This window comes from Scyliorhinus torazame, chromosome 16, assembly GCF_047496885.1.
Source record: "Scyliorhinus torazame isolate Kashiwa2021f chromosome 16, sScyTor2.1, whole genome shotgun sequence".
Lineage (NCBI taxonomy): Eukaryota > Metazoa > Chordata > Chondrichthyes > Carcharhiniformes > Scyliorhinidae > Scyliorhinus > Scyliorhinus torazame.
The window spans coordinates 34,814,317-34,838,540 of record NC_092722.1 but is presented as its reverse complement, the minus strand read 5'-3'; the positions used below and the strand labels follow the sequence as shown (position 1 = coordinate 34,838,540).

The following is a 24,224-nucleotide window of genomic DNA, read 5'->3' as shown; positions in this document are numbered from 1 at the left end:
GTCTTTCTATTTGATTTGTCGCATTCTTTAGTCCTGTTTATCATTTTGTAACAAACTGATTGCTGCACAACCTTAGTGACTGATGCGCAGTTTTGATATTCTACAGTTTGTCAGGAATGATAACATTTACATTTTCATTTCTTTGTATCTCCCAAATTTAAGCAGCAGAGGTTAGGCAGTGAGTGGACCCGCAGGGTGTGTGTGAATAGGAAGCGAGTGAAGGAAGAGGCCAGTCAAAAACCTGGAGAATGAGTGAAGAGTGGATGCTCTGAGGAGGGAGTCACAGGTTATGATGGCAGAGGGACTGCCAGTGAAAGAACAGGTTGGGCTGCTGTGGCAATAAGTTACAACTTTGAGTTACCCCATTTTGTTGTAAATCAAATTGCACCTGAGCTGTAAGTCAGGACCTGTCAGCTAAGACTAGACTGTCAGCTTTTGTTTTATTTTTGTTAGCATCTGTTTTTTTCTATAGCAAAGAGTGAACTAATCAGGAAACTGGGACACGAGGCTTCTTCACAATAAATATTATATAGCCAGGAATGCCTTCACTCACTATAAATAGATATATGGCTGGAGGCGAGGTTCACTAGTGGGATATATCGTGGGTGGACTAAATCAAAGAGAGTTTGATCTGATTGTAGTCCAAGTTATGAATGAGATGTCATTTTTTAAATCTCCAGTCTGCAATGTATTCCTGCTGTGAAATGTTTTGGTTGTGGGGGAGAAAGTATTTCTTAAATGAAAGAATTGTATGTGCCTGGTTGCAGGTGGATACTAGTGAAACCAATGCTACTGATCAAGGTTGAGGATGTTCATCTGAGTGAATGCTCAATGGAAAATGATATTTAAAATATAATTTAGTGTGTCTTGAAAGTGAGGCATGGGGGGAAGAATGGGGTTGATGGGAAAGGAATGCTTCCTAATAGCTCTGGACTATTTCAAGAGATGGAAGAAAACATCTGCAACGTTCTCTGAACTTGCAGTACTAATTCTGTAATGAACCGCAGACCCTTATTCAAGTGTGAAAGTATTATAGTGTTGACTGTACCCGTCACTCATTTAGCCATGTGCAATTATGCTGTTGCTGAAGCTCGAATTCATTGGGGCTGGTTTAGCACATTGGGCTAAATCGCTGGCTTTGAAAGCAGACCAAGGCAGGCCAAAAGTACGGTTTGATTCCCGTACCAGCCTCCCCGAACAGGCGCCGGAATGTGGCGACTAGGTGCTTTTCGCAGTAACTTCACTTGAAGCCTACTTGTGACAATAAGCGATTTTCATTCATTTCATTGCAACATGAAAACAATGCCAGAAGTACTTAGCAGGTGTGGCAACATCTAGAGAGAGAGAAACATAGCATTTCAGATCAACAACCTGTTTCTCTCTCCACAGGTGCTGCCAGACCTGCTGTGTTTCCAGCATTTCTGTTTCTAATTCGCATTTCCAGCATCTGCAGTAATTTGCTTTGGTACAAAAATTCTTTCTGCTCCACTTTTGACAAGATCAAAGTCATTGTTCAATAAAGAGTGCTCCGTTTAAATCTTTGACGGCGGGATGTGTGAAAGTGCAATATATACAGATTCTAATATTGCTGTTATTTTCTGTTTAAACCTAGGCGGTCTTTATCATGGGAAATTAGTTTTCCCCAGAGAATTTCCCTTTAAGCCCCCTAGTATTTATATGATTACACCAAATGGAAGATTCAAATGCAATACACGGTAAGAGATTTTGTAACTGATTTAGAGCTTTCATTAGCCATGTCCAAGTAAAAGAACTTGGAGAGTACATGACAGAAGCATTAGTGGTTCTGCTGTTATCTGTTCTTTAGTTCTGGGTTTTACCTCTGGTTATTCACATTGAAATAACATTTACAGTTGCTGTATTTGTACAAAAATTAATCATTTCCGGGTTTTGACACATAGCAGCCCTCAAAACCCTATCAATGGTCTAGGCCAATCCTGTGGAGTCATTGATAAACATGAATTCGAACAATAGTTTCAACATTGGTACATTTAACCAATGATGCTGGAAATTCTTGCACATGTTTCAAACGTTCTTTTGAATGACTTGGGCAGTATATAATACAATACACACAAAGAAGCATCGTTTTTTTCCCATGTCAGCCGTAGAAGATGTCCATGTTTTAATTCGGGCATTTTCCAGACACTTTCCCCACTACAAACACAAGCTACTCCATAACCAAGTGCTCAGTTCCGATGAACTAAACAGTTTCCTTACATAGAAAGTACCTGATAATGTAGTATGTTCCTGCTGATGATAACTCTTTCTACTGTTCGGTTGGCTGGAAATGTTCCACGATGCCTCATATTCTCCTGAGCTCTGACTGACCATATTTATTGAGCTATAAGCTATAAGTTAGGTTTACGAAGAAGGGAAATTCAGCAGGAGCAAAAATAAACAGTAGATTTCGCCAGATCACATTAAATAATTTCCCTTTAGCAATGTAAATCTACTTCAAAAATGATGGTGTTTCAAAACTTTAATGCTCATAAGCTGCAACACATCCGTGACAAAAAGCTTGTATGTTGACTTAAGCAATCAAGAGTATCTTGACTAACCCCAGCTTGTCCATGTTTGGCAAAACAGAAATTTGTTAAACCTTTACTTGGCAATGTGAATTATGATCACTCTCAAACACACATCAAATCACAAAAGTTTTAAAGCCACACAGTCTGCCTGATATAGGGGTTTCCCATTATTAACTCTGCAAAACCGTGTAAACTCCCTACAGGAAATAATAGTTTTGTTTCTTCCGTCAGACTGCAACCTCCTGCTCGCAGCCTGGTAAACAATATTCATTGTTTCTAACCCCTCTGTCTGCCATTCATTAATCAGTCTATCTAACTCAGGTAACTTGTCTGTCTTTGAAGTGGTGCAGCAATGAAATTGCAGCTGGGCTGATTCCAGCAGGCCGTAACCAGTTTAAAGTCTGCATTGGGCTAGCTTGTTAACAAAGCACTATTTTTAAAAAATATTTTAAAAGATTCTTTTATTATTTGATACCAGACTAGTTTCTAATCAGTTAGGGTGGCACAGTGGTTAGCACTGTTGCCTCACAGCTCCAGGGATCCGGGTTCAATTCCGGCCTTGGGTGACAGTGTGGAGTTTGCACTTTCTCCACGTGTCTACGTGGGCTTCCTTCGGGTGCTCCGGTTTCCTCCCACAGTCAAAAGATGTGCAGATTAGGTGGATTGGCCATGCTAAATTTGCCCCTTGGTGTCCAACGGGTTAGGTAGTGTTTCTGGATTTGGCGGTAGGGTGGTGGCGTGGACTTAAGTAGGGTGCTCTTTTACAAGAGCCGTGCAGACCCGATGGGTTGAATGGCCTCCTACTGCACTGTAAATTCTATGATTGAATCGTTTATTCTTAACTCCATTCCAAATCTCACTGAACCTCGGGAGAGGAGAGGTGGAGAGGTAGATGAATCACTTTCCAAACCGAAAGAGAGGAAATTAAGACCAAGTTATTTTAAGGTGTAGATCACCTGGCTTGCTGTAATGTAGCAATGACCACCAGGGAAGAAAGAGGGTGAACAAAGAAATGTACAGCACAGGAACAGGCCCTTCGGCCCTCCAAGCCAAACTACAATCTTCTACACTTCCTGGGTCCGTATCCCTCCATTCCCATCCTATTCATGTATTTGTCAAGATGCCCCTTAAATGTCACTATCGTCCCTGCTTCCACCACCTCCTCTGGTAGCGGGTTCCAGGCACCCACTACCCTCTGTGTAAAAAAACTTGCCTCGTACATCTACTCTAAACCTCGCCCCTCTCACCTTAAACCTATGCCCCCTAGTAATTGACACCTCTACCCTGGGGAAAAGCCTCTGACTATCCACTCTGTCTATGCCCCTCATAATTTTGTAGACCTCTTTCAGGTCGCCCCTCAACCTCCATCGTTCCAGTGAGAACAAACCGAGTTTATTCAACCGCTCCTCATAGCTAATGCCCTCCATTCCAGGCAACATTCTGGTAAATCTCTTCTGCACCCTCTCTGAAGCCTCCACATCCTTCTGGTAGTGTGGCGACCAGAATTGAACACTGTACTCCAAGTGTGGCTGAACTAACGTTCTATACAGCTGCAACATGACTTGCCAATTCTTATACTCAATGCCCCGGCCAATGAAGGCAAGCATGCCGTATGCCTTCTTGACTACCTTTTCCACCTGTGTTGCCCCTTTCAGTGACCTGTGGACCTGTACACCTAGATCTCTCTGACTTTCAATACTCTTGAGGGTTCTACCATTCACTGTATATTCCCTACCTGCATTAGACCTTCCAAAATGCATTACCTCACATTTGTCCGGATTAAACTCCATCTCCCATCTCTCCGCCCAAGTCTCCAAACAATCTAAATCCTGCTGTATCCTCTGACAGTCCTCACCGCTATCCGCAATTCCACTGACCTTTGTGTCGTCTGCAAACTTACTAATCAGACCAGTTACATTTTCCTCCAAATCATTTATATATACTACAAACAGCAGAGGTCCCAGCACTGATCCCTGCGCAACACCACTGGTCACAGCCCTCCAATTAGAAAAGCATCCTTCCATTGCTACTCTCTGCCTTCTATGACCTAGCCAGTTCTGTATCCACCTTGCCAGCTCACCCCTGATCCTGTGTGACTTCACCTTTTGTACAAGTCTACCATGAGGGACCTTGTCAAAGGCCTTACTGAAGTCCATATAGACAACATCCACTGCCCGACCTGCATCAATCATCTTTGTGACTTCCTCGAAAAACTCTATCAAATTAGTGAGACACGACCTCCCCTTCACAAAACCATGCTGCCTCTCACTAATACGTCCATTTGCTTCCAAATGGGAGTAGATCCTATCTCGAAGAATTCTCTCCAGTAATTTCCCTACCACTGAAGTAAGGCTCACTGGCCTGTAGTTCCCTGGATTATCCTTGCTACCCTTCTTAAACAGAGGAACAACATTGGCTATTATCCAGTCCTCTGGGACATCACCTGAAGACAGTGAGGATCCAAAGATTTCTCTCAAGGCCTCAGCAATTTCCTCTCCAGCCTCCTTCAGTATTCTGGGGTAGATCCCATCAGGCCCTGGAGACTTATCTACCTTAATATTTTTTAAGACGCCCAACACCTCGCCTTTTTGGATCTCAATGTGACCCAGGCTATCTACACACCCTTCTCCAGACTCAATATCTACCAATTTCTTCTCTTTGGTGAATACTGATGCAAAGTATTCATTTAGTGCCTCGCCCATTTCCTCTGGCTCCACACATAGATTCCCTTGCCTATCCTTCAGTGGGCCAACCCTTTCCCTGGCTACCCTCTTGCTTTTTATGTACGTGTAAAAAGCCTTTGGGATTTTCCTTAACCCTATTTGCCAATGACTTTTCGTGACCCCTTCTAGCCCTCCTGACTCCTTGCTTAAGTTCCTTCCTACTTTCCTTATATTCCACACAGGCTTCGTCTGTTCCCAGCCTTTTAGCCTGACAAATGCCTCCTTTTTCTTTTTGACGAGGCCTATAATATCTCTCGTTGTCCAAGGTTCCCGAAAATTGCCATATTTATCCTTCTTCCTCACAGGAACATGCCGGTCCTGAATTCCTTTCAACTGACACTTGAAAGCCTCCCACATGTCAGATGTTGATTTGCCCTCAAACATCCGCCCCCAATCTAGGTTCTTCAGTTCCCGCCTAATACTGTTATAATTAGCCTTCCCCCAATTTAACACATTCACCTGAGGACCACTCTTATCCTTGTCCACCAGCACTTTAAAACTTACTGAATTGTGGTCACTGTTCCCGAAATGCTCCCCTACTGAAACTTCTACCACCTGGCCGGGCTCATTCCCCAATACCAGGTCCAGTACCGCCCCTTCCCTAGTTGGACTGTCTACATATTGTTTTAAGAAGCCCTCCTGGATGCTCCTTACAAACTCTGCCCCGTCTAAGCCCGTGGCACTAAGTGAGTCCCAGTCAATATTGGGGAAGTTGAAGTCTCCCATCACCACAACCCTGTTGTTTTTACTCTTTTCCAAAATCTGTCTACCTATCTGCTCCTCTATCTCCCGCTGCCTGTTGGGAGGCCTGTAGTAAACCTGCAACATTGTGACTGCACCCTTCTTATTCCTGATCTCTACCCATATAGCCTCACTGCCCCCTGAGGTGTCCTCCTGTAGTACAGCTGTGATATCCTCCCTAACCAGTAGCGCAACTCCGCCACCCCTTTTACATCCCCCTCTATCCCGCCTGAAACATCTAAATCCTGGAACGTTTAGCTGCCAATCCTGCCCTTCCCTCAACCAGGTCTCTGTAATGGCAACAACATCATAGTTCCAAGTACTAATCCAAGCTCTAAGTTCATCTGCCTTACCCGTAATACTTCTTGCATTAAAACATACGCACTTCAGGCCACCAGCCCCGCTGTGTTCAGTAACTTCTCCCTGTCTGCTCTGCCTCAGAGCCACACTGTCCCTATTCCCTAGTTCTCCCTCAATGCTCTCACCTTCTGACCTATTGCTCCCGTGCCCACCCCCCTGCCATACTAGTTTAAACCCTCCCGTGTGACATTAGCAAACCTCGCGGCCAGGATATTTATGCCCCTCCAGTTTAGATGCAACCCGTCCTTATATAGGTCACACCTGCCCCGGAAGAGCTCCCAGTGGTCCAGATAACGGAAACCCTCCCTCCTACACCAGCTGTTTAGCCACGTGTTTAGCTGCTCTATCTTCCTATATCTAGCCTCACTGGCACGTGGCACAGGGAGTAATCCCGAGATTACAACCCTAGAGGTCCTGTCTTTTAACTTTCCGCCTAGCTCCCTGAACTCCTGCTGCAGGACCTCATGCCCCTTCCTGCCTATGTCGTTAGTACCAATATGTACAATGACCTCTGCCTGTTTGCCCTCCCCCTTCAAGATGCCCTCTACCCGTTCGGAGACATCCTGGACCCTGGCACCAGGGAGGCAACATACCATTCTGGAGTCTCTTTCACGTCCACAGAAGCGCCTATCTGTGCCCCTGACTATAGAGTCCCCTAGAACGACTCTTCTGCGCTTTGACCCTCCCTTCTGAACATCAGAGCCAGCTGTGGTGCCACTGCTCTGGCTGCTGCTGTTTTCCCCTGATAGGCTACCCCCCCCGACAGTATCCAAAGGGGTATACCTGTTCGAGAGGGGGACAACCACAGGAGATTCCTGCACTGACTGCCTGCCCTTTCTGGTGGTCACCCATTTCTCTACCTGCACCTTGGATTGACCATCTAAGACCATCTAATTGGTGGCTTTTCATCATCCCCCAGTGTTAAACTATGTGGCAATAGCAAAGTTCTCGAGGGTCACTGCTTTTGAGGGAGGAATAGAATGGAGGAACTAAAAATGTGGAAAATAATGCAAAATTTTAATGGACATAATTTTTAGAAATTCTTACGGCCTTGGTTCATCTTCTTGCTGATGTTTGGCATGTGGACTGGGGGAAGAGGCAGTTAATGGTAGGGGAATTGTAAATGGGGAAAAAGAAAGAATGGGAGAAGTGGAGCAACCTGTAGAATCTTTTGCTTACCCACAATCACTGAGCAGAGAACAGTGGAGCACACCGAATGTCCTTCACTGTTATCGAGTCAAATTCCTGGAATTCTCTCCCTCACAGCACTATGTTTGTACCTATTTTAAAACAAATTAGTGTGAGTTTTTCCTCAGCTATGAATCCAGCTTCTGAGCATTATTAGGGTTTTGAAGCATTTATCGCTTTGAAATAGATTTGAAAAGCGAAGCTTTTATACCTAACTGTTGTCTTAGTTTAACATTTTCAACTTGTGTTTTCTTAAAAATAATCTGCAGATTAGAACACCACGTTTAACGAGCAAATATTTACACGTCTTGCATTAGCTTTAATCAAGATTCAAAGTTCCTTTCACTTTTGATTAGTTTAAACCAAAATTACTGCTCTTGTTAATGTATAAATTTCATCTGTTGTGATTAGCCTGTTGTGTGCTGCTGATATTAAAAAGCATAACAGTGAGCTGTAAATTCTGAATAGTATGCTCTATATTTATTACAAAGTCAGAAGTGCAGTGCTAATGCCATTTTCCAAAAGCTCCCCATGCCCCCCACCACCCTGCTGACTTAACTGTTCTCAAAGCAGTTGATGAACAGCTGCCACCTCTGGGGAAACCCCCTCAAGGCGAACTTTATCTTCTCCAGCCGAGGAAACTCTGCCAGGTCACTCACCCACATCCCACGGTTTTGGCGGCCCCAAATCCCTTCATTCCAATAAAATCCATCTCCGGGCTACCATGGAGGCAAAGACCAAGACATCGGCCTCTCTCGCCCTCTGGACTCCCGGGTCTTCTGACACTCCAAAGGCCGCCACTTCCGGTCCACCTTCACCTTCAGGACCGCTGACATAATGTCAGCAAACGCCTGTCAGAATCCCCCAAGCTTCGGACGTGCCCAAAACATGTGAACATGATTCGTGGGCCCACCAGCGCACTGTCCACACCTATCCTCCACCCCTTCAAAAACCCTGCTCATACTGGCCACAGTCATATGTGCCCTGTGGACCACCTTGAACTGAATAAGGCTAAGCCTTGCACATGACAGGGACATGTTCACCAACCACGAATGGTTCCTCCCACACCCCAGCCTCCATGTCCCTACCCAACTCTTCCTCCCAGTGACGCTTCACTACCCCTATTGGGGCTCCCTCCCAATCCATCAACTCCTTATAAATTTCTGATACTTTATCCTCACCTACCACTGTTTTTGACACCACCTTGTCTTGTAGCCCCTGGGGCAGCACTTCCTAACTATGGCTATCAGTAGTAATTCATCAAATTTGGGCGAGCTAAACCCCCCCAACTCTGTTCCAGCAGCACCTTCGTCACGTGCAGGGCTTTACCTGCCCAAAAGAAACCCCCAAATCAGTGCATTCACCCTCCTAAAAAAAGCCTTGGGAACGAAAATCAGGAGATTCTGGAATGCAGACAAGAACCTCGGGAGGACTGTCATCATCACCGATTGTACCCATCCTGGCAGTGGGAGCACCCGTCCCGACAGCAGGAGCGCATCTCGCCTCCTGAAATCCCCTTTCACCTGTTCCACCAACCGCGCTTGATTCAACTTGTGCAACTGCTCCCACCCCTGCGCCATCTGAATACTCAAATACTGAAAGCTCACCCCCCACTATAAATGGCAATTCTCCCAACCTCTTCTCCCGCCCACTTGCTTGAATCGGAAAAACCTCGCTCTTCCCCATATTGAGTTTATATCCCGAAAACCGGCCAAACTCCTCCAATATACCCATAATCCCTTCCATTAAATGTAGAGCAGCAGATCGACCCTATTCTCCACCCCCACCTGCCAGTCCCTTGATTGTCTTAATGCCATTGCCAATGGCTCTATAGCCAAAGCAAAGTGCAGTGGGGAGAGTGGGCATCCTTGCCTTGTTCCCCAGTGCAGCCTGAAATATTCCGAACTCACCCGGTTCGTTCATACACTGGACCCAATCCACAAATCTCTGCCCAAACCCAAAACGCCCCAGAACCTCCCACAGATAGTCCCACTCCACCCGGTCGAAGGCCTTCTCCGCACCCATGGCGACCACCACCTCCACACTTCGTCCCTCCGGGAGCATCATTATCACATTCAATGGCCACCTGATGTTGCTCGACAAATGTCTCCCCTTAACAAACCCTGTCTGGTCCTCCCCTATCAGCCCCGGTACACACTCCTCAATCCTTGAGGCCAAGATCTTGGCCACCAACTTGGCGTTCACATTTTAACAGCGAAACTGGTCTGTAGGACCCACACTGCCCCGGATCCTTATCCCTCTTTAAAATTAAGGAGATCGAGGCCTGCGATAACGTTGGGGGGAGCACCCACCGCTCCCTCACCTTATTAAAAGCCCTTACCAGCAGGGGCCCCAAATCTCCCTAAAAACGTTTTGTAAAATTCCACTGGGAATCCGATTGGGCCCAGGGCCTTCTCGCCTGCATTGCCCCCATACCCTCCAACACCTCCACCAATCCAATGGAGGCTCCCAATCCCTCCAACAGGTCCTCCTCCACCCTCGGTAGCTCCAACCCCTCTAAAAAACGCTTCATTCCCTCAACCCCGGCAGGGGCTCCTGACTCGTACATTCTCTTATCTAAGTCCCCGAACACTCCATTCACCCCACTGGATCCAAGACCGTGTACCCCTTCCCCTCCCCTATCCTTCATTTTCCGATCTCCGTCGCTACCTCCTTCACCCTCAATTGATGCACCAACATCCTACTTGCCTTTTCCCTGTACTCCGAGACCGCCCCTTGAGCTTTCCTCAACTGCCCTACCGCCTTACCTGTGGATATCAGCCCAAACTCCATCTGAGGTTTCTGTTGCTCGCTCAACAACCCTGCTTCCAGGGCCTCTGATTACCTCCTATCCATCTGCAAAATCTCCTCCACTAACCTCGCCATCTCTGCCCTATCTCTATGTGCCCATATTGAAATAAACTCTTTCTCTCTCTTCCCCCCCCCCCCCTTACTACTGCCTTCAGTGCCTCCCATAGCGTGGCGGCCGAAACCTTACCTGTGTCATTCAACTCCACATATCCCTGAATAGCACCCCTCACCCGCTCACAAACCTCCTCATTTGCCAACAGCCCCAAATCTAACCTCCACTGCAGGTGCCCACCCCCGATCCATCTGCAAGTCCACCCAATGTGACGCATGGTCTGAAACCAAAATTGGCGAGTACGCCGAACCGACTACCTCCGCCACCAATGTCCTATCCAACACAAAATAGTCGATTCGGGAGTACACCCTATGCACATGGGAGAAAAATTAGAATTCCTTCACCCTCTAACTACCATGGGTCCACTCCATAAACCCCCTCAGCTCCCTCGCCACCGCCGCACCCACCCCGGGCTTGACCTGTCCAATTTCGGCTCCAGATCCATGTTTAAAATCTCTCTTTTCCCCCGCCCCCCCCCCCCACGTTATCAACTGGTGCGTATCCAGGTCCGGGATCTTCCCCAGCACCCGCCTCATAAACTCTACATCATCCCAGTTCAGGGCATAAACATTCACCAACACCACCGGCATCCCCTCCAACCTCCCACTCACCGTAATAAACCTCTCCCCAGAATCCGCCACTAGGCTCCCCACTTCAAAAACTACCCGTTTATTTATCAAAACCGCCACCCCCCTCATCTTCAGATCCAGTCCCGAATGCAAAATCTGCCCTACCCACCCTTTCCTCAAATGTGCAAACATATGAACCCTCTTGACCGGCCCATTCAGCCCCCTCACGTTCCATGTGACAAGCCTGTTCCGGGGGACGCCCCTCCTGATCAACCATAGCTCCTCCTGAGCCACCCTCAGGCCTGCCCTCAGATGTCCGCCATCATTGCCCCCCCCCCCCCATACCACATTGAAAAGAAACCTCCTCGTGTCAGCAGTCCGTCCCCCCCCCTCTCCACAGAACAACAATCCCAACCCCCATCAACACACTAACCACCTGCTCACCCCCCACTGTGCTTCCATGAGCTAGCTAGCCTGGCCGCCCCCACCATGGCACCTAGCACCCTACCCCCCCACTGATGATCCCCACCCCCAAACACTCTCCTGGTGCAAAGAACAACATCAACATTCAAAGGCCGAAAGAGACCAGAACAACCCCCACAGAAGAACAAAGGGCAATGACCCCAGAGAGAGAGAGAACAAAAACATCTCCCAAGTTCGATGTCCTCTTCCTCCTGCCAGTCAGTTGTGTCTCAAACACCATCGCTTCCTCCGGCGTCCCAAAATAGCATTCTCGACCATTGTAAGTCACCCAGAGGTGAGCCGGGTACAGCATCCCAAACTTCACACCTTCTAAAAGAGGGCAGCCTTCACTTTGTTAAAGCCCGCTTTCCTCTTGGCCAGCTCCGCACCCAGTACACTCGAGGTTCGCTGCCCTCCCAGGTACACAGCCTCGTTTGCCTGGCCCACCTCAGGATCCTCTCCTTGTCCAGTAACCGGTGCAACCACACCACCATTGCCCTCAGCGGCTCATTACCCTGCGGCTTCCTCATCAGTACCCTGTGCATCCGGTCTACCTCCAGGGATAGTTTGAAGACTCCCTCTCCCAGTAACTTCTCCAACACCATGGCCACATATGAGCCAGCGTCTGCTCCCTCAATGCCCTCTGGCAACCCCACAATCCTCTGGTTCTCTCTCCTGGAGTGGTTCTCCAGATCCTCCACCTCCAGGAGCCATTTCTAGATATCTCGCATCATCCCCATTTCGGTTGCCAACAAAGCAAGCAGCTACTCATACTTCCCCACTGTCTCCTCCACCTTCTGGATAGTCTGGCTTTGAGACTCCAACCTCACCTCCATGCAGTCGACCCTCGCCTGAAGCGGATCCACCGTCCTCGCCAGGTCTTACCGAGACTCCTTCCTCTGCTGGGTGAACTTCTCATTCAAGAAGTCTACCAGCTGTTCAATAGACCACTGAGATGGTAGGGCCGGTCCCTGACCCTCCGCCATCTTTCCCTGTGTCACAGGAAAAGTTTCTTGCTCCAACAGCTCCTTTCGCCTAAAACCACTTGTGGTCCATGAATCCATCCACAGGTGGAATAAACTTCCTCCACCACTCCTGCATCTTTTTGCACTAAAACATTCGCTCGTTAATCAGGGAAAATGTCCAAAAACACAGCCACAATCTGGAGCTACCAAATGTGCGACCACTCACACCATGGCTGCCCCCAGAAGTGACCGTCTTAATATTTTCATATTTTCACAGACTCCACTGTTTCCCATTTTCCTCTTGCACCTAAATTCAGCAATTTGATCATTCATTCACAGCCACTAGACATTTGCAGAAGTATTGAAAAAAACTAACAACCTGAGATGGCACAAAAAATGATCTTGGAATTGTTGAATGTGACACATGCACCATAGATTTATAATCAGGGGACCTATTTATTTGGCCAAAGATATATAATAAATATTTTCACCTGAGCTCCCAGAAACAACATAACTTGAAGTTACCATATTCATAGAGTTCCTAATTAAGCGCCTGTGTCTTTAATGCATTTACCTATTTACCTTCAGCTGACCTATTGAAAGTTATAAAAGAAGAATCTCTTCTATAATATTTATTAGTATCTCAAGTAGGCTTACATTAACACTGCAATGAAGTTACTGTGAAAAGCCCTTAGTCGCCACATTCTGGCGCCTGTTCAGGTACACAGAGGGAGAATTCAGAATACCCAATTCACCTAACAGCACGTCTTTCGGGACTTGTGGGAGGAAACCGGAGCACCCAGAGGAAACCCACGCAGACACAGGGAGAACATGCAGACTCCTGGAACAACAAAAGTTAAAATATTGTGTTTATTTTCCATTTCTACATTTTCCATTCTATTTGTCCCTCAAAATCTAGTACATAAAAGAGCTTTGGAGCTGATCATCTATAACTTTGCTAATGCTCTGTAACTGGTCACTGGAAGATGTTGATCCTCTATAACTTTGCTAATGCTCTGTAACTGGTCACTGGAAGATGTTGAGGTGCTGCCCCCTTGCCTCCCTGTCTAGAGTCACATCATTGGTCCTCCGGATCTCTATCTGAGATCAGAATCTCACTTTGTAAGAGATTATAGGCTGGCATCCAGCTGGGTTGTTAAGCATTACCTGAAAAGTAATACCTTTAAATTGATCCATCAAGAAATTCCAAATGAAAATACGTTTTAAATGATACATTGCCTAGAATGCCCAGAGTGAGAATGTGATTTGCCAGTTCATTGATTTTGGGCTGTCTGTGGTCAAAAGATATTTTGAATTATATGAACCCTGTTGGAAAAAATAAACACAATTTTAGTAAAGACCTTTACCTTGCAGGTTATGTCTTTCAATCACTGATTTCCATCCCGATACCTGGAACCCAGCCTGGTCTGTCTCTACAATCCTGACGGGTCTCCTTAGCTTCATGGTAGAGAAAGGGCCTACATTGGGCAGTATTGAAACTTCAGAATATACAGTGAGTTCCTTCCATTCATTACTCAAGAGAAGCTTTTTCATTGTCATGCTATAGATTCTTTTGAACTTTGAACTGAATGATGTTATGTGCCTTTCAAATTACATTTTTATCCTCTTCCACTCCAACTTCCTTTTCTCAGAGTTTCCCATGTCAGGAGGTAAGGATGGTCTGTCTGTAATTTCTTTCTCTCTATTGACCATAACTTCCCCAGCCAGAGTACGGTGTAATTCAATTGAAGTGCCTTGTTTTTGATGAACTGGGGATGGGGAAATGGAAAACCCGCTGACTTACAGCAAGTGGGTTTAGATAGCCAGCACCTCTGGAAGTTTATCCAGCTATTTTCAACGGCTCAACTACTGAAGCTAGTGTCCCATAAACCCTTTTTTGAACAGAGCAAAGGAAATAAGTACTCTTCTTCGGCCCCTTGTTTTCCAGGTCTGTGTAAACCATTTTTGATGCTAGTCTGCTTTCTGCAGTTTGAAGTTGTTCAAAATTCAGTTTTGTGTTGTCAGTCGTGATAAGACCTTCTCACCCATCACCCCTATGCTCTCTGTTCTACATTTGTTTTCCTTATTCTTTCATTGGATGTGGGTGTCACTGGCAAAGCCAACATTTGTTCCTCATCCCTAATTATCCTTGAAATGAGTGGTTTGCTCAGCCACTTCAGAGGGCCATGATGTGGAGATGCCGGCGTTGGACTGGGGTGAGCACAGTACGAAGTCTTACAACACCAGGTTAAAGTCCAACAGGTTTGTTTTGATGTCACTAGCTTTCGGAGCGCTGCTCCTTCCTAGCTGAATGAAGAGGTATGTTCCAGAAACACACATGTAGACAAATTCAAAGATGCCAAACAATGCTTGGAATGCGACCATTAGCAGGTGATTAATTCTTTACAGATCCAGAGATGGGGTAACCTCAGGTTAAAGAGGTGTGAATTGTATCAAGCCAGGACAGTTGGTAGGATTTTGCAGGCCAGATTGTGGGGGATGAATGTAATGCGACATGAATCCCAGGTCCCGGTTGAGGCCGCACTCGTGTGCGGAACGTGGCTATAGGTTTCTGCTTGGCGATTCTGCGTTGTCGCGCATCCTGAAGGCCCCCTTGGAGAACGCTTACCCGGAGATCAGAGGCTGAATGCCCTTGACGGCTGAAGTGTTCCCCGACTGGAAGGGAACATTCCTGCCTGGTGATTGTCGCGCGATGTCCGTTCATTCGTTGTCACAGCGTCTGCATGGTCTCGCCAATGTACCACGCTTCGGGACATCCTTTCCTGCAGCGTATGAGGTAGACAACGTTGGCCGAGTTGCACGAGTATGTACCGCGTACCTGGTGGGTGGTGTTCTCGCGTGTAATAGTGGTATCCATGTCGATGATCTGGCACGTCTTGCAGAGATTGCCATGGCAGGGTTGTGTGGTGTCGTGGTCACTGTTCTGAAGACTGGGTAGTTTGCTGCAAACAATGGTTTGTTTGAGGTTGCGCGGTTGTTTGAAGGCAAGTAGTGGGAGTGTGGGGATGACCTTGGCATCAGAGGGCAGTTAAGAATCAACCACATTGCTGTGGGTCTGGAGTCACATGTAGGCCAGACCGGGTAAGAATGGCAGATTTCCTTCCCTAAAGGACATTAGTGAACCAGATGGGTTTTTTTAACAACATTCGAAAGATGTTCCCATTACTGAGACTAGCTTTATTCCAGATTTATGAAATGAATTTAAATTCCACCTGTTGTCATAAGTTTTGATCACTTCCCCAGAGTATTATTCTGTGCCTCTGGATTACTAGTCCAGTGACATTGCCACTGTGCCACTGTCAAATGCCTCAATTTTAGAATGTCATCCTTATTTTCACTCCTGCTTTCCCTAATACTGTAATCTTTCAGCACTTTGCCACCCACCCCAGATTTCTGCACTCTCTCATTTCTAGCTTCCTAAGTATTCCTGAATTTACTCACGCTACCATTGATGACTGTTTGTGTGTAGCTGCCTAGGCCCTAAACTCTGGAATTCCTGCCCTCAATCTCTCTCTGCATCTTCACTGGTCTTTCCTCCTCTAAGATGCTCCTAAAAATCCACCTTTTTGACTTGGCTATTGGTCATCTGGCTTGATATCTTCTAACATGTCAACTTTTTTCCATAATCCTCCTCTAAAGAGCCTTGGTATCTTTAATAATTTTAAAGCACTATATGAATCCATGCAAGCTCAAGGGACTTTGTAAAAATGCATGCTGTTGTTTCTAAAATCACATGTAAAATTGTTTTGTTTGTTTTGACTCTTCATTAATCAGTCTTCATTTGCAAATGTATTGGGTTCACGTGCAGGTGGGGGGGGGAGGGGGGGGGGGCGCAAAGTGCTCCTTGAGTTTGGAACCATACAGGAGTTATATTAACCACTTCCCACCTCTGTATTTAGAGCCACATTCTGAAAATAGTGGGAAATGAGCTCATCTTCAACACTTGTATATGAGCACGTTTTAGAAGCTATTACATTTTTCTATTTATTTGCAAAAGTTAATATTTCTGAAGCTTCTGGTTTCAGATTATTTTATGTTGTGATTTAAGTTCATTGTGATTTCAGTTGATGTTGATTTGCTTTTAAAATCTGTTCATCTTGCCATATGGTCTCTCCAAAGGATCACAAGGCCCAGCAATGTTATAACACCTGTGGAGGTCACAGTGCAAGGACTATCAGATTCCTCATGACCTCCATAGAATATGACCTTCCCTGGTAACTGGGGGCGGGGGGTTCCCCCTTAACAAGATGAACCTCACCTGTATATAAACCCCGACCTGGGTGCAGGTCAGGGTGGGAGACCTTTTGGGGAGTGGAGGTTATTTTTTAAAAAATATATATTTTATTGAAAATTTTTGGTCAACCATCACAGTACATTGTGTATCCTTTACACAATAATATAACAGTATAGATAACAATGACCTGTTTTATAAACAAAGAATAAATAATATATAACAAAAACGAAAACTAAAACTAAATGGCAACTGCCTTGTCTCAGATAAACACTCTCCAAAAATATGATTTAACAGTCCAATATACAATTATTTATAGCAACGACCTATACATATTATACATATATATTAATAACCCTGAGACTCCTTCTGGTTCCTCCCCCCCCCCCCTGGGCTGCTGCTGCTGCTGCCTTCTTTTCCATTCCCTCTATCTTTCTGTGAGGTATTCGACGAACGGTTGCCACCGCCTGGTGAACCCTTGAGCTGATCCCCTTAGGACGAACTTAATCCGTTCCAGCTTTATAAACCCTGCCATGTCATTTATCCAGGTCTCCACCCCCGGGGGCTTGGCTTCCTTCCACATCAACAGTATCCTGCGCCGGGATACTAGGGACGCAAAAGCCAAAACATCGGCCTCTCTCGCCTCCTGCACTCCCGGCTCTTGTGCAACCCCAAATATAGCCAACCCCCAGCTTGGTTCGACCTGGACCCCCACTACTTTCGAAAGCACCTTTGTCACCCCCACCCAGAATCCCTGTAGTGCTGGACATGACCAGAACATGTGGATGTGATTCGCTGGGCTTCTCGAGCATCTCGCACACCTATCCTCTACCCCCAAAAATTTACTGAGCCGTGCTCCAGTCATATGCGCCCTGTGTAACACCTTAAATTGAGCACAGTACGAAGTCTTACAACAGCAGGTTAAAGTCCAACAGGTTTTACAACCTGGTGTTGTAAGACTTCGTACTGTGCTCACCCCAGTCCAACGCCGGCATCTCCACACCTTAAATTGAATCAGGCTTAGCCTGGCACACGAGGACGATGAGTTTACCCTACTTAGGGCATCCGCCCACAGCCCCTCCTCAATCTCCTCCACCAGCTCTTCTTCCCATTTCCCTTTCAGCTCATCTGCCATAATCTCCCCCTCGTCCCTCATTTCCCTATATATATCTGATACCTTACCGTCCCCCACCCATGTCTTTGAGATTACTCTGTCCTGCACCTCATGCGTCGGGAGCTGCGGGAATTCCCTCACCTGCTGCCTCGCAAAAGCCCTCAGTTGCATATACCGGAATGCATTCCCTTGGGGCAACCCATATTTCTCGGTCAGCGCTCCCAGACTTGCGAACTTCCCATCCACAAACAGATCTTTCAGTTGCATTACTCCTGCTCTTTGCCATATTCCAAATCCCCCATCCATTCTCCCCGGGGCAAACCTATGGTTATTTCTTATCGGGGACCCCACCAAGGCTCCCGTCTTTCCCCTATGCCGTCTCCACTGTCCCCAAATCTTCAGTGTAGCCACCACCACCGGGCTTGTGGTGTAGTTCCTCGGTGAGAACGGCAGTGGGGCCGTCACCATAGCTTGTAGGCTAGTCCCCCTACAGGACGCCCTCTCCAATCCCTTCCACGCCGCTCCCTCCTCTTCTCCCATCCACTTACTCACCATTGAGATATTGGCGGCCCAGTAGTACTCACTTAGGCTCGGTAGTGCCAGCCCCCCCCTATCCCTACTACGCTGTAAGAATCCCTTCCTCACTCTCGGGGTCTTCCCGGCCCACACAAAACTCATGATACTCTTTTCGATCCTTTTGAAAAAAGCCTTCGTGATCACCACCGGGAGGCACTGAAACACAAAGAGGAATCTCGGGAGGACTACCATTTTAACTGCCTGCACCCTCCCTGCCAGTGACAGGGATACCATGTCCCATCTCTTGAAGTCCTCCTCCATTTGTTCCACCAATCGCGTTAAATTTAACCTATGCAATGTACCCCAATTCTTGGCTATCTGGATCCCCAAGTAACGAAAGTCCCTTGTTACCTTCCTCAGCGGAAAGTCCTCTATTTCTCTGCTCTGCTTCCCTGGATGCACCACAAACAACTCACTTTTCCCCATGTTCAGTTTATATCCTGAGAATTCTCCAAACTCCCGAAGTGTCCGCATTATCTCTGGCATCCCCTCCGCCGGGTCCGCTACATATAACAACAAATCATCCGCATACAGAGATACCCGGTGTTCTTCTCCTCCTCTAAGTACTCCCCTCCACTTCTTGGAACCCCTCAATGCTATTGCCAGGGGCTCAATCGCCAGTGCAAACAGTAACGGGGACAGAGGGCATCCCTGCCTTGTCCCTCTATGGAGCCGAAAGTATGCAGATCCCCGTCCATTCGTGACCACACTCGCCACTGGGGCCCTATACAACAGCTGCACCCATCCAACATACTCATCTCCAAAACCAAATCTCCTCAGCACCTCCCACAAATAATCCCACTCCACTCTATCAAATGCTTTCTCGGCATCCATCGCCACCACTATCTCTGCTTCCCCCTCTGGTGGGGGCATCATCATTACCCCTAGCAGCCTCCGTATATTTGTATTCAGCTGTCTCCCCTTCACAAACCCAGTTTGGTCCTCATGGACCACCCTCGGGACACAATCCTCTATCCTCATTGCCATTACCTTGGCCAGAATCTTAGCGTCTACATTTAGGAGGGAAATAGGTCTATAGGACCCGCGTTGCAGCGGCTCCTTTTCCTTCTTTAGCAGAAGCGATATCGTTGCCTCAGACATAGTCGGGGGCAGCTGTCCCCTTTCCTTTGCCTCATTAAAGGTCCTCATCAGTAGCGGGGCGAGCAAGTCCACATATTTCCTGTAAAATTCAACTGGGAATCCATCCGGTCCCGGAGCCTTCCCCGCCTGCATGCTCCTAATTCCTTTCACTACTTCCTCTATTTCAATCTGTGCTCCCAGTCCCACCCTTTCCTGCTCCTCCACCTTGGGAAATTCCAGCCGGTCCAGAAAACCCATCATTCTCTCCCTCCCATCCGGGGGTTGAGCTTCGTATAATTTTTTGTAAAATGCCTTGAACACTCCCTTCACTCTCTCCGCTCCCCGCTCCATCTCTCCTTCCTCATCCCTCACTCCCCCTATTTCCCTCGCTGCTCCCCTTTTCCTCAATTGGTGGGCCAGCAACCTGCTCGCCTTCTCCCCATATTCGTACTGTACACCCTGTGCTTTCCTCCACTGTGCCTCTGCAGTACCCGTTGTCAGCAAGTCAAATTCTACGTGTAGCCTTTGCCTTTCCCTGTACAGTCCCTCCTCTGGTGCCTCCGCATATTGCCTGTCCACCCTCAGACGTTCTTGCAGCAACCGCTCCCGTTCCCTACTCTCCTGCTTTCCTTTATGTGCCCTTATTGATATCAGCTCCCCTCTAACCACTGCCTTCAGCGCCTCCCAGACCACTCCCACCTGGACCTCCCCATTATCATTGAGTTCCAAGTACTTTTCAATGCACCCCCTCACCCTTAGACAACACCCCCTCATCTGCCATTAGTCCCATGTCCATTCTCCAGGGTGGGCGCCCTTCTGTTTCCTCCCCTATCTCCAAGTCCACCCAATGTGGAGCGTGATCCGAAATGGCTATAGCCGTATACTCCGTTTCCCTCACCTTCGGGATCAACGCCCTTCCCAAAACAAAAAAGTCTATTCGCGAATAGACTTTGTGGACATAGGAGAAAAACGAAAACTCCTTACTCCTAGGTCTGCTAAATCTCCACGGGTCTACTCCTCCCATCTGCTCCATAAAATCTTTAAGCACCTTGGCTGCTGCCGGCCTCCTTCCAGTCCTGGACCTCGACCTGTCCAGCCCTGGTTCCAACACCGTATTGAAATCTCCCCCATTACCAACTTTCCCACCTCTAGGTCCGGGATGCGTCCTAGCATACGCCTCATAAAATTGGCATCATCCCAGTTCGGGGCATATACGTTTACCAAACGTTACCAAACACTGGTCCGAGCCCCAGCTGCCCCTACATAATCTGGCTCTGCCAGCCCTGATGGCTCCCCAATGTCTGCAGCATGGTGTTGATGCATTTGCCCAGGCTCCTCGGTGACTGGGCCATTTTCTGCAGTGCCTCAGCAATGCCCACCTGCGACTGGGATAAGCTCTGCAGTGCCTCGGCATTTCCCATCTGAGAGCGAGACATGTCCTTCAGCTCCTCATCAAGGTCCGCCTGGTACTGGGTCACGCCCCCCAACGAATCTGACATGTTACCCAGGCCCTCAGCCATGACCGTCACTGACTGAGCCACACCGTGGACACCTCCACTCATGCTGCTGACGTCATGCACCAGGATTTACACTGCGGTCACCACCCTAGCAGTGTTGGCTTCGGTGCCACTCATTGCCGGTGCCATCTCCTGCGCCCGTAGCCTCTGGGACTCCAGTTGGCTGTGGACCTGCTGGAGGGTTGCTAACATACCCCTCTGAATATTACAGCCACACCCTATCGTCTGCATCAGCTCCTGGTAAATGGCATAGGACATGTGCGCACCACCCCATACCATTAGAGTGTCAAATGGATTGGCAGAGCAGGTAGTCCAGACTTTTACACTTGGAACGAAGAAACAGATCTCTGATTCCTGGGAGACTCGGCTGGCACCATTCCTCTTCTATTGGAAGACCAGACGCCACGACGGGGATTGTCCACGCCGAATTGCTGATGGGTCACCGCCTCGGCACCCGGTTGAGTTTAGTTATCCCAGGCATTGGCGGAAAGGTCCTCCAGGGCCAGGACAGGACCGAGGCTGACACAAACGACGTATGCCTTTGCGCGCATTCGCCCTCGAGAATCCGGTGCACGTGCAGATCTTTTGCGAAGGGGCCCCGTGGATCCCTGGCATCATGTTGGTCCCGTCTCTTATCAGGTGTGGGGGCAAAGACACAAGTCAAATCAACATATGGACCATCTCTACAGCTGCATTCCCGGTGCCCCGGACCCAGTCCCAGAGATCCCTATCCGGACCACTCATATTGCCGCAGTTGCCCCTAGTTGCGCCAGCTATGGAGAGACCGGATTCAGACGGCGAGATGCCAGAAGAGGCCCAGCCCAGCTCCAATTCCGACTCTGCTATGGATGTGTTGCAATTGGCTCCTGCCCAGCCCAGGCACACCGTGCGAAAACCCCGCTCTGCGGTTCGGTACACGCCTCTGGGGGTGGGGGGTTGTGGAGGAGGAGAAGGAGTGTTATAACCCCGCGGAGATCACAGTAAAGGACTACCAGATTGCTGCGACCTCCACAGAATATGAACTTCCACGGTGACAGGGGGTGGAGTTTTCCCCTTAACAAGGCAAAACCTCACCAGCATATAAACCCCGACCTGGGTGCAGGTGCTGGTTGGGGAGGGTGACCCTTTGAGGAATGGAGGTTATTGCATGTCAAAATAAACCGAGTCTTTGGTTTCTACTTGCTTGTCTATGCATGCTACTTGGCAGATTCCACAGCAACCCATTGCAAGTTTTGGAGCAGGACATACTGTGACCGTTGAATGTACTAGAAAGAAATCTTGCGAACACATTCAGTAGATTCAGAGATGCTTTCGTTGCTAGCTTGCCAAAAAAAGACCTCTGGCTCATACAGCAAAGTTGGTTCTATAATCAACTCAAACCAGCAAAGCAACATTGTAGGTTCTCTGGGAGTTGGATAACCTGTTCATGTTTTCTGGCACTAGGACGGAGAAAAATTATTGCAGTGGCAACTATTAAAATTAATGCAGACTTGTTTTTAAACAATGTTGACTGTCAGTTCACTCGGCACATTCTGGTGCTAGTTAATACTTCATATTGGGGAAGAATATATATCTCGTATTTTTTTTAGAGCAGATTTAGGACTGAGTTGAGGAGGAACTTCTTCACCTAAAGGGTCATGAATTTGTGGAATTCCCTGCCCAGTGAAGCAGTTGAGGCTACCTCATTGAATGTTTGCAAGGCAAAATAGAGAGATTTTTGAACAGGAAAGGAATTAAAGGTTATGGTGAGTGGGCGGGCGGAGCTGAGTCCACAAAAAGATCAGCCATGATCTCATTGAATTACGGAGCAGACTCAAGGGGCGGATGGCCCACTCCTGCTCCTAGTCCTTATGTTCTAACTGAACACAAAATTCCACCTTTGGCCTAACCCGCATTTTATACAGTTCCACCATTACATCCCTGCTTTTGTATTCAATACCTCGTCCAGTAAAGGAAGATATTCCATATGCTTCCGTTACCACCTTATCCACCTGTCCTGTGCACATGCACTCACAAGGTCTCTCATATACTCCTGCTTACTGTACACTCCCTAGCTTCGCTTGTCCTCCCCAAAAGTTTGCACTGGTTGCAAATGGACATGGTGCAGAGTTAGTTGAAATGGTGCAAACCTGTTCACTGTGAGGAGGGAGTGTTGAGAACTGAAATTTAGCTTTGTGTAGGAGATGTATGCTTTTATAAATTATGCTGGCTGCTCATTTGGGTGAGAGACAATCACACATTTAGATTCAACCCCTGTTGTGATCAAATGGTCATGGCTTATTTTTGCTTGCACTGTTGCATTCTGGGCAGAAGCATGAGAGCACCCATCATTTTCAATATTTGATCGATAGTTTGCACTGAATAATGCATTAAAAATGAACTTTGGATTCAAAAGATTTTACTACAGTCAAGTGTGAATTGCCTTTATAAATTCTGAAGCGTTTTATTTCAGCTGACAATTCATCCACATTGTCTTGTGATAGTTTATACTGATCCTTGACTGAATCCAAAGTAATACTCATGTTTTGTATCTTTACCTCAACAGAAAAGGCAACTTGCTGCCCAAAGCAGTGCTTTTAATCTAAAGGATAAAGTGTTTTGTGAGCTCTTCCCAGATTTAGTGGAGGTAAGTGTTTATAAGCTTTCAAGATGAGCAACATATTGAATGTATCGTGTAACCTGACAGTCATGTTGTACACAGAATCTGTATATGTTGATATGGTGGATAGTGGAAATAAGCAAAAGTTTGCAATTGCTTTCTCTTCACTCATGTCACATTACTATTTGATAAACTAAAGGATTTCTGATGGGTATTTACACCTTTATCATTCTACATCAGTCACCTTGAGTAAGCTGATAAGGCTGTGGTGGACAACCTGCAGCGTGGTGGCCAAGGCTGTGGTGGACAACCTGCAGCGTGGTGGTCACATGTGGCCCACCTGGGTTATGAGTGGGGCCCACAAGGCATTTTACTGACCGTTGCCCATGCGTGGGATCGCCACATTCTACTAATTTCCATCCGTATAGTTTATTTCCTATCTGTATAGCTGAAGTGATAGTACATAAAGCAAGGGTAAGCGAAGTGAGGTACGTGCTGATTGCTCACAACATTGATTGTGAGAGCCGTGTGATCCCTCTTGTGTCCAACGTGTAAATATTTTATTTTTACCTTTTGAAGTACATAGTTCTATTAATATATGAATAATTA

The 24,224-nt window shown here is 47.2% G+C and overlaps 1 protein-coding gene across 1 annotated transcript in view; it reads left to right on the top strand.

Annotated features, from left to right (window-relative positions):
- Positions 1–24,224, top strand: part of ube2j2 (ubiquitin-conjugating enzyme E2, J2 (UBC6 homolog, yeast)) — a 49,961-nt gene that overhangs the window by 23,330 nt on the left and 2,407 nt on the right. The window contains exons 4-6 of the mRNA XM_072478239.1: positions 1,613–1,715; positions 13,852–13,990; positions 23,562–23,642. Of these exons, the coding sequence (XP_072334340.1) occupies positions 1,613–1,715; positions 13,852–13,990; positions 23,562–23,642 (323 nt within the window). The remainder of the gene's footprint in view (positions 1–1,612; positions 1,716–13,851; positions 13,991–23,561; positions 23,643–24,224) is intronic.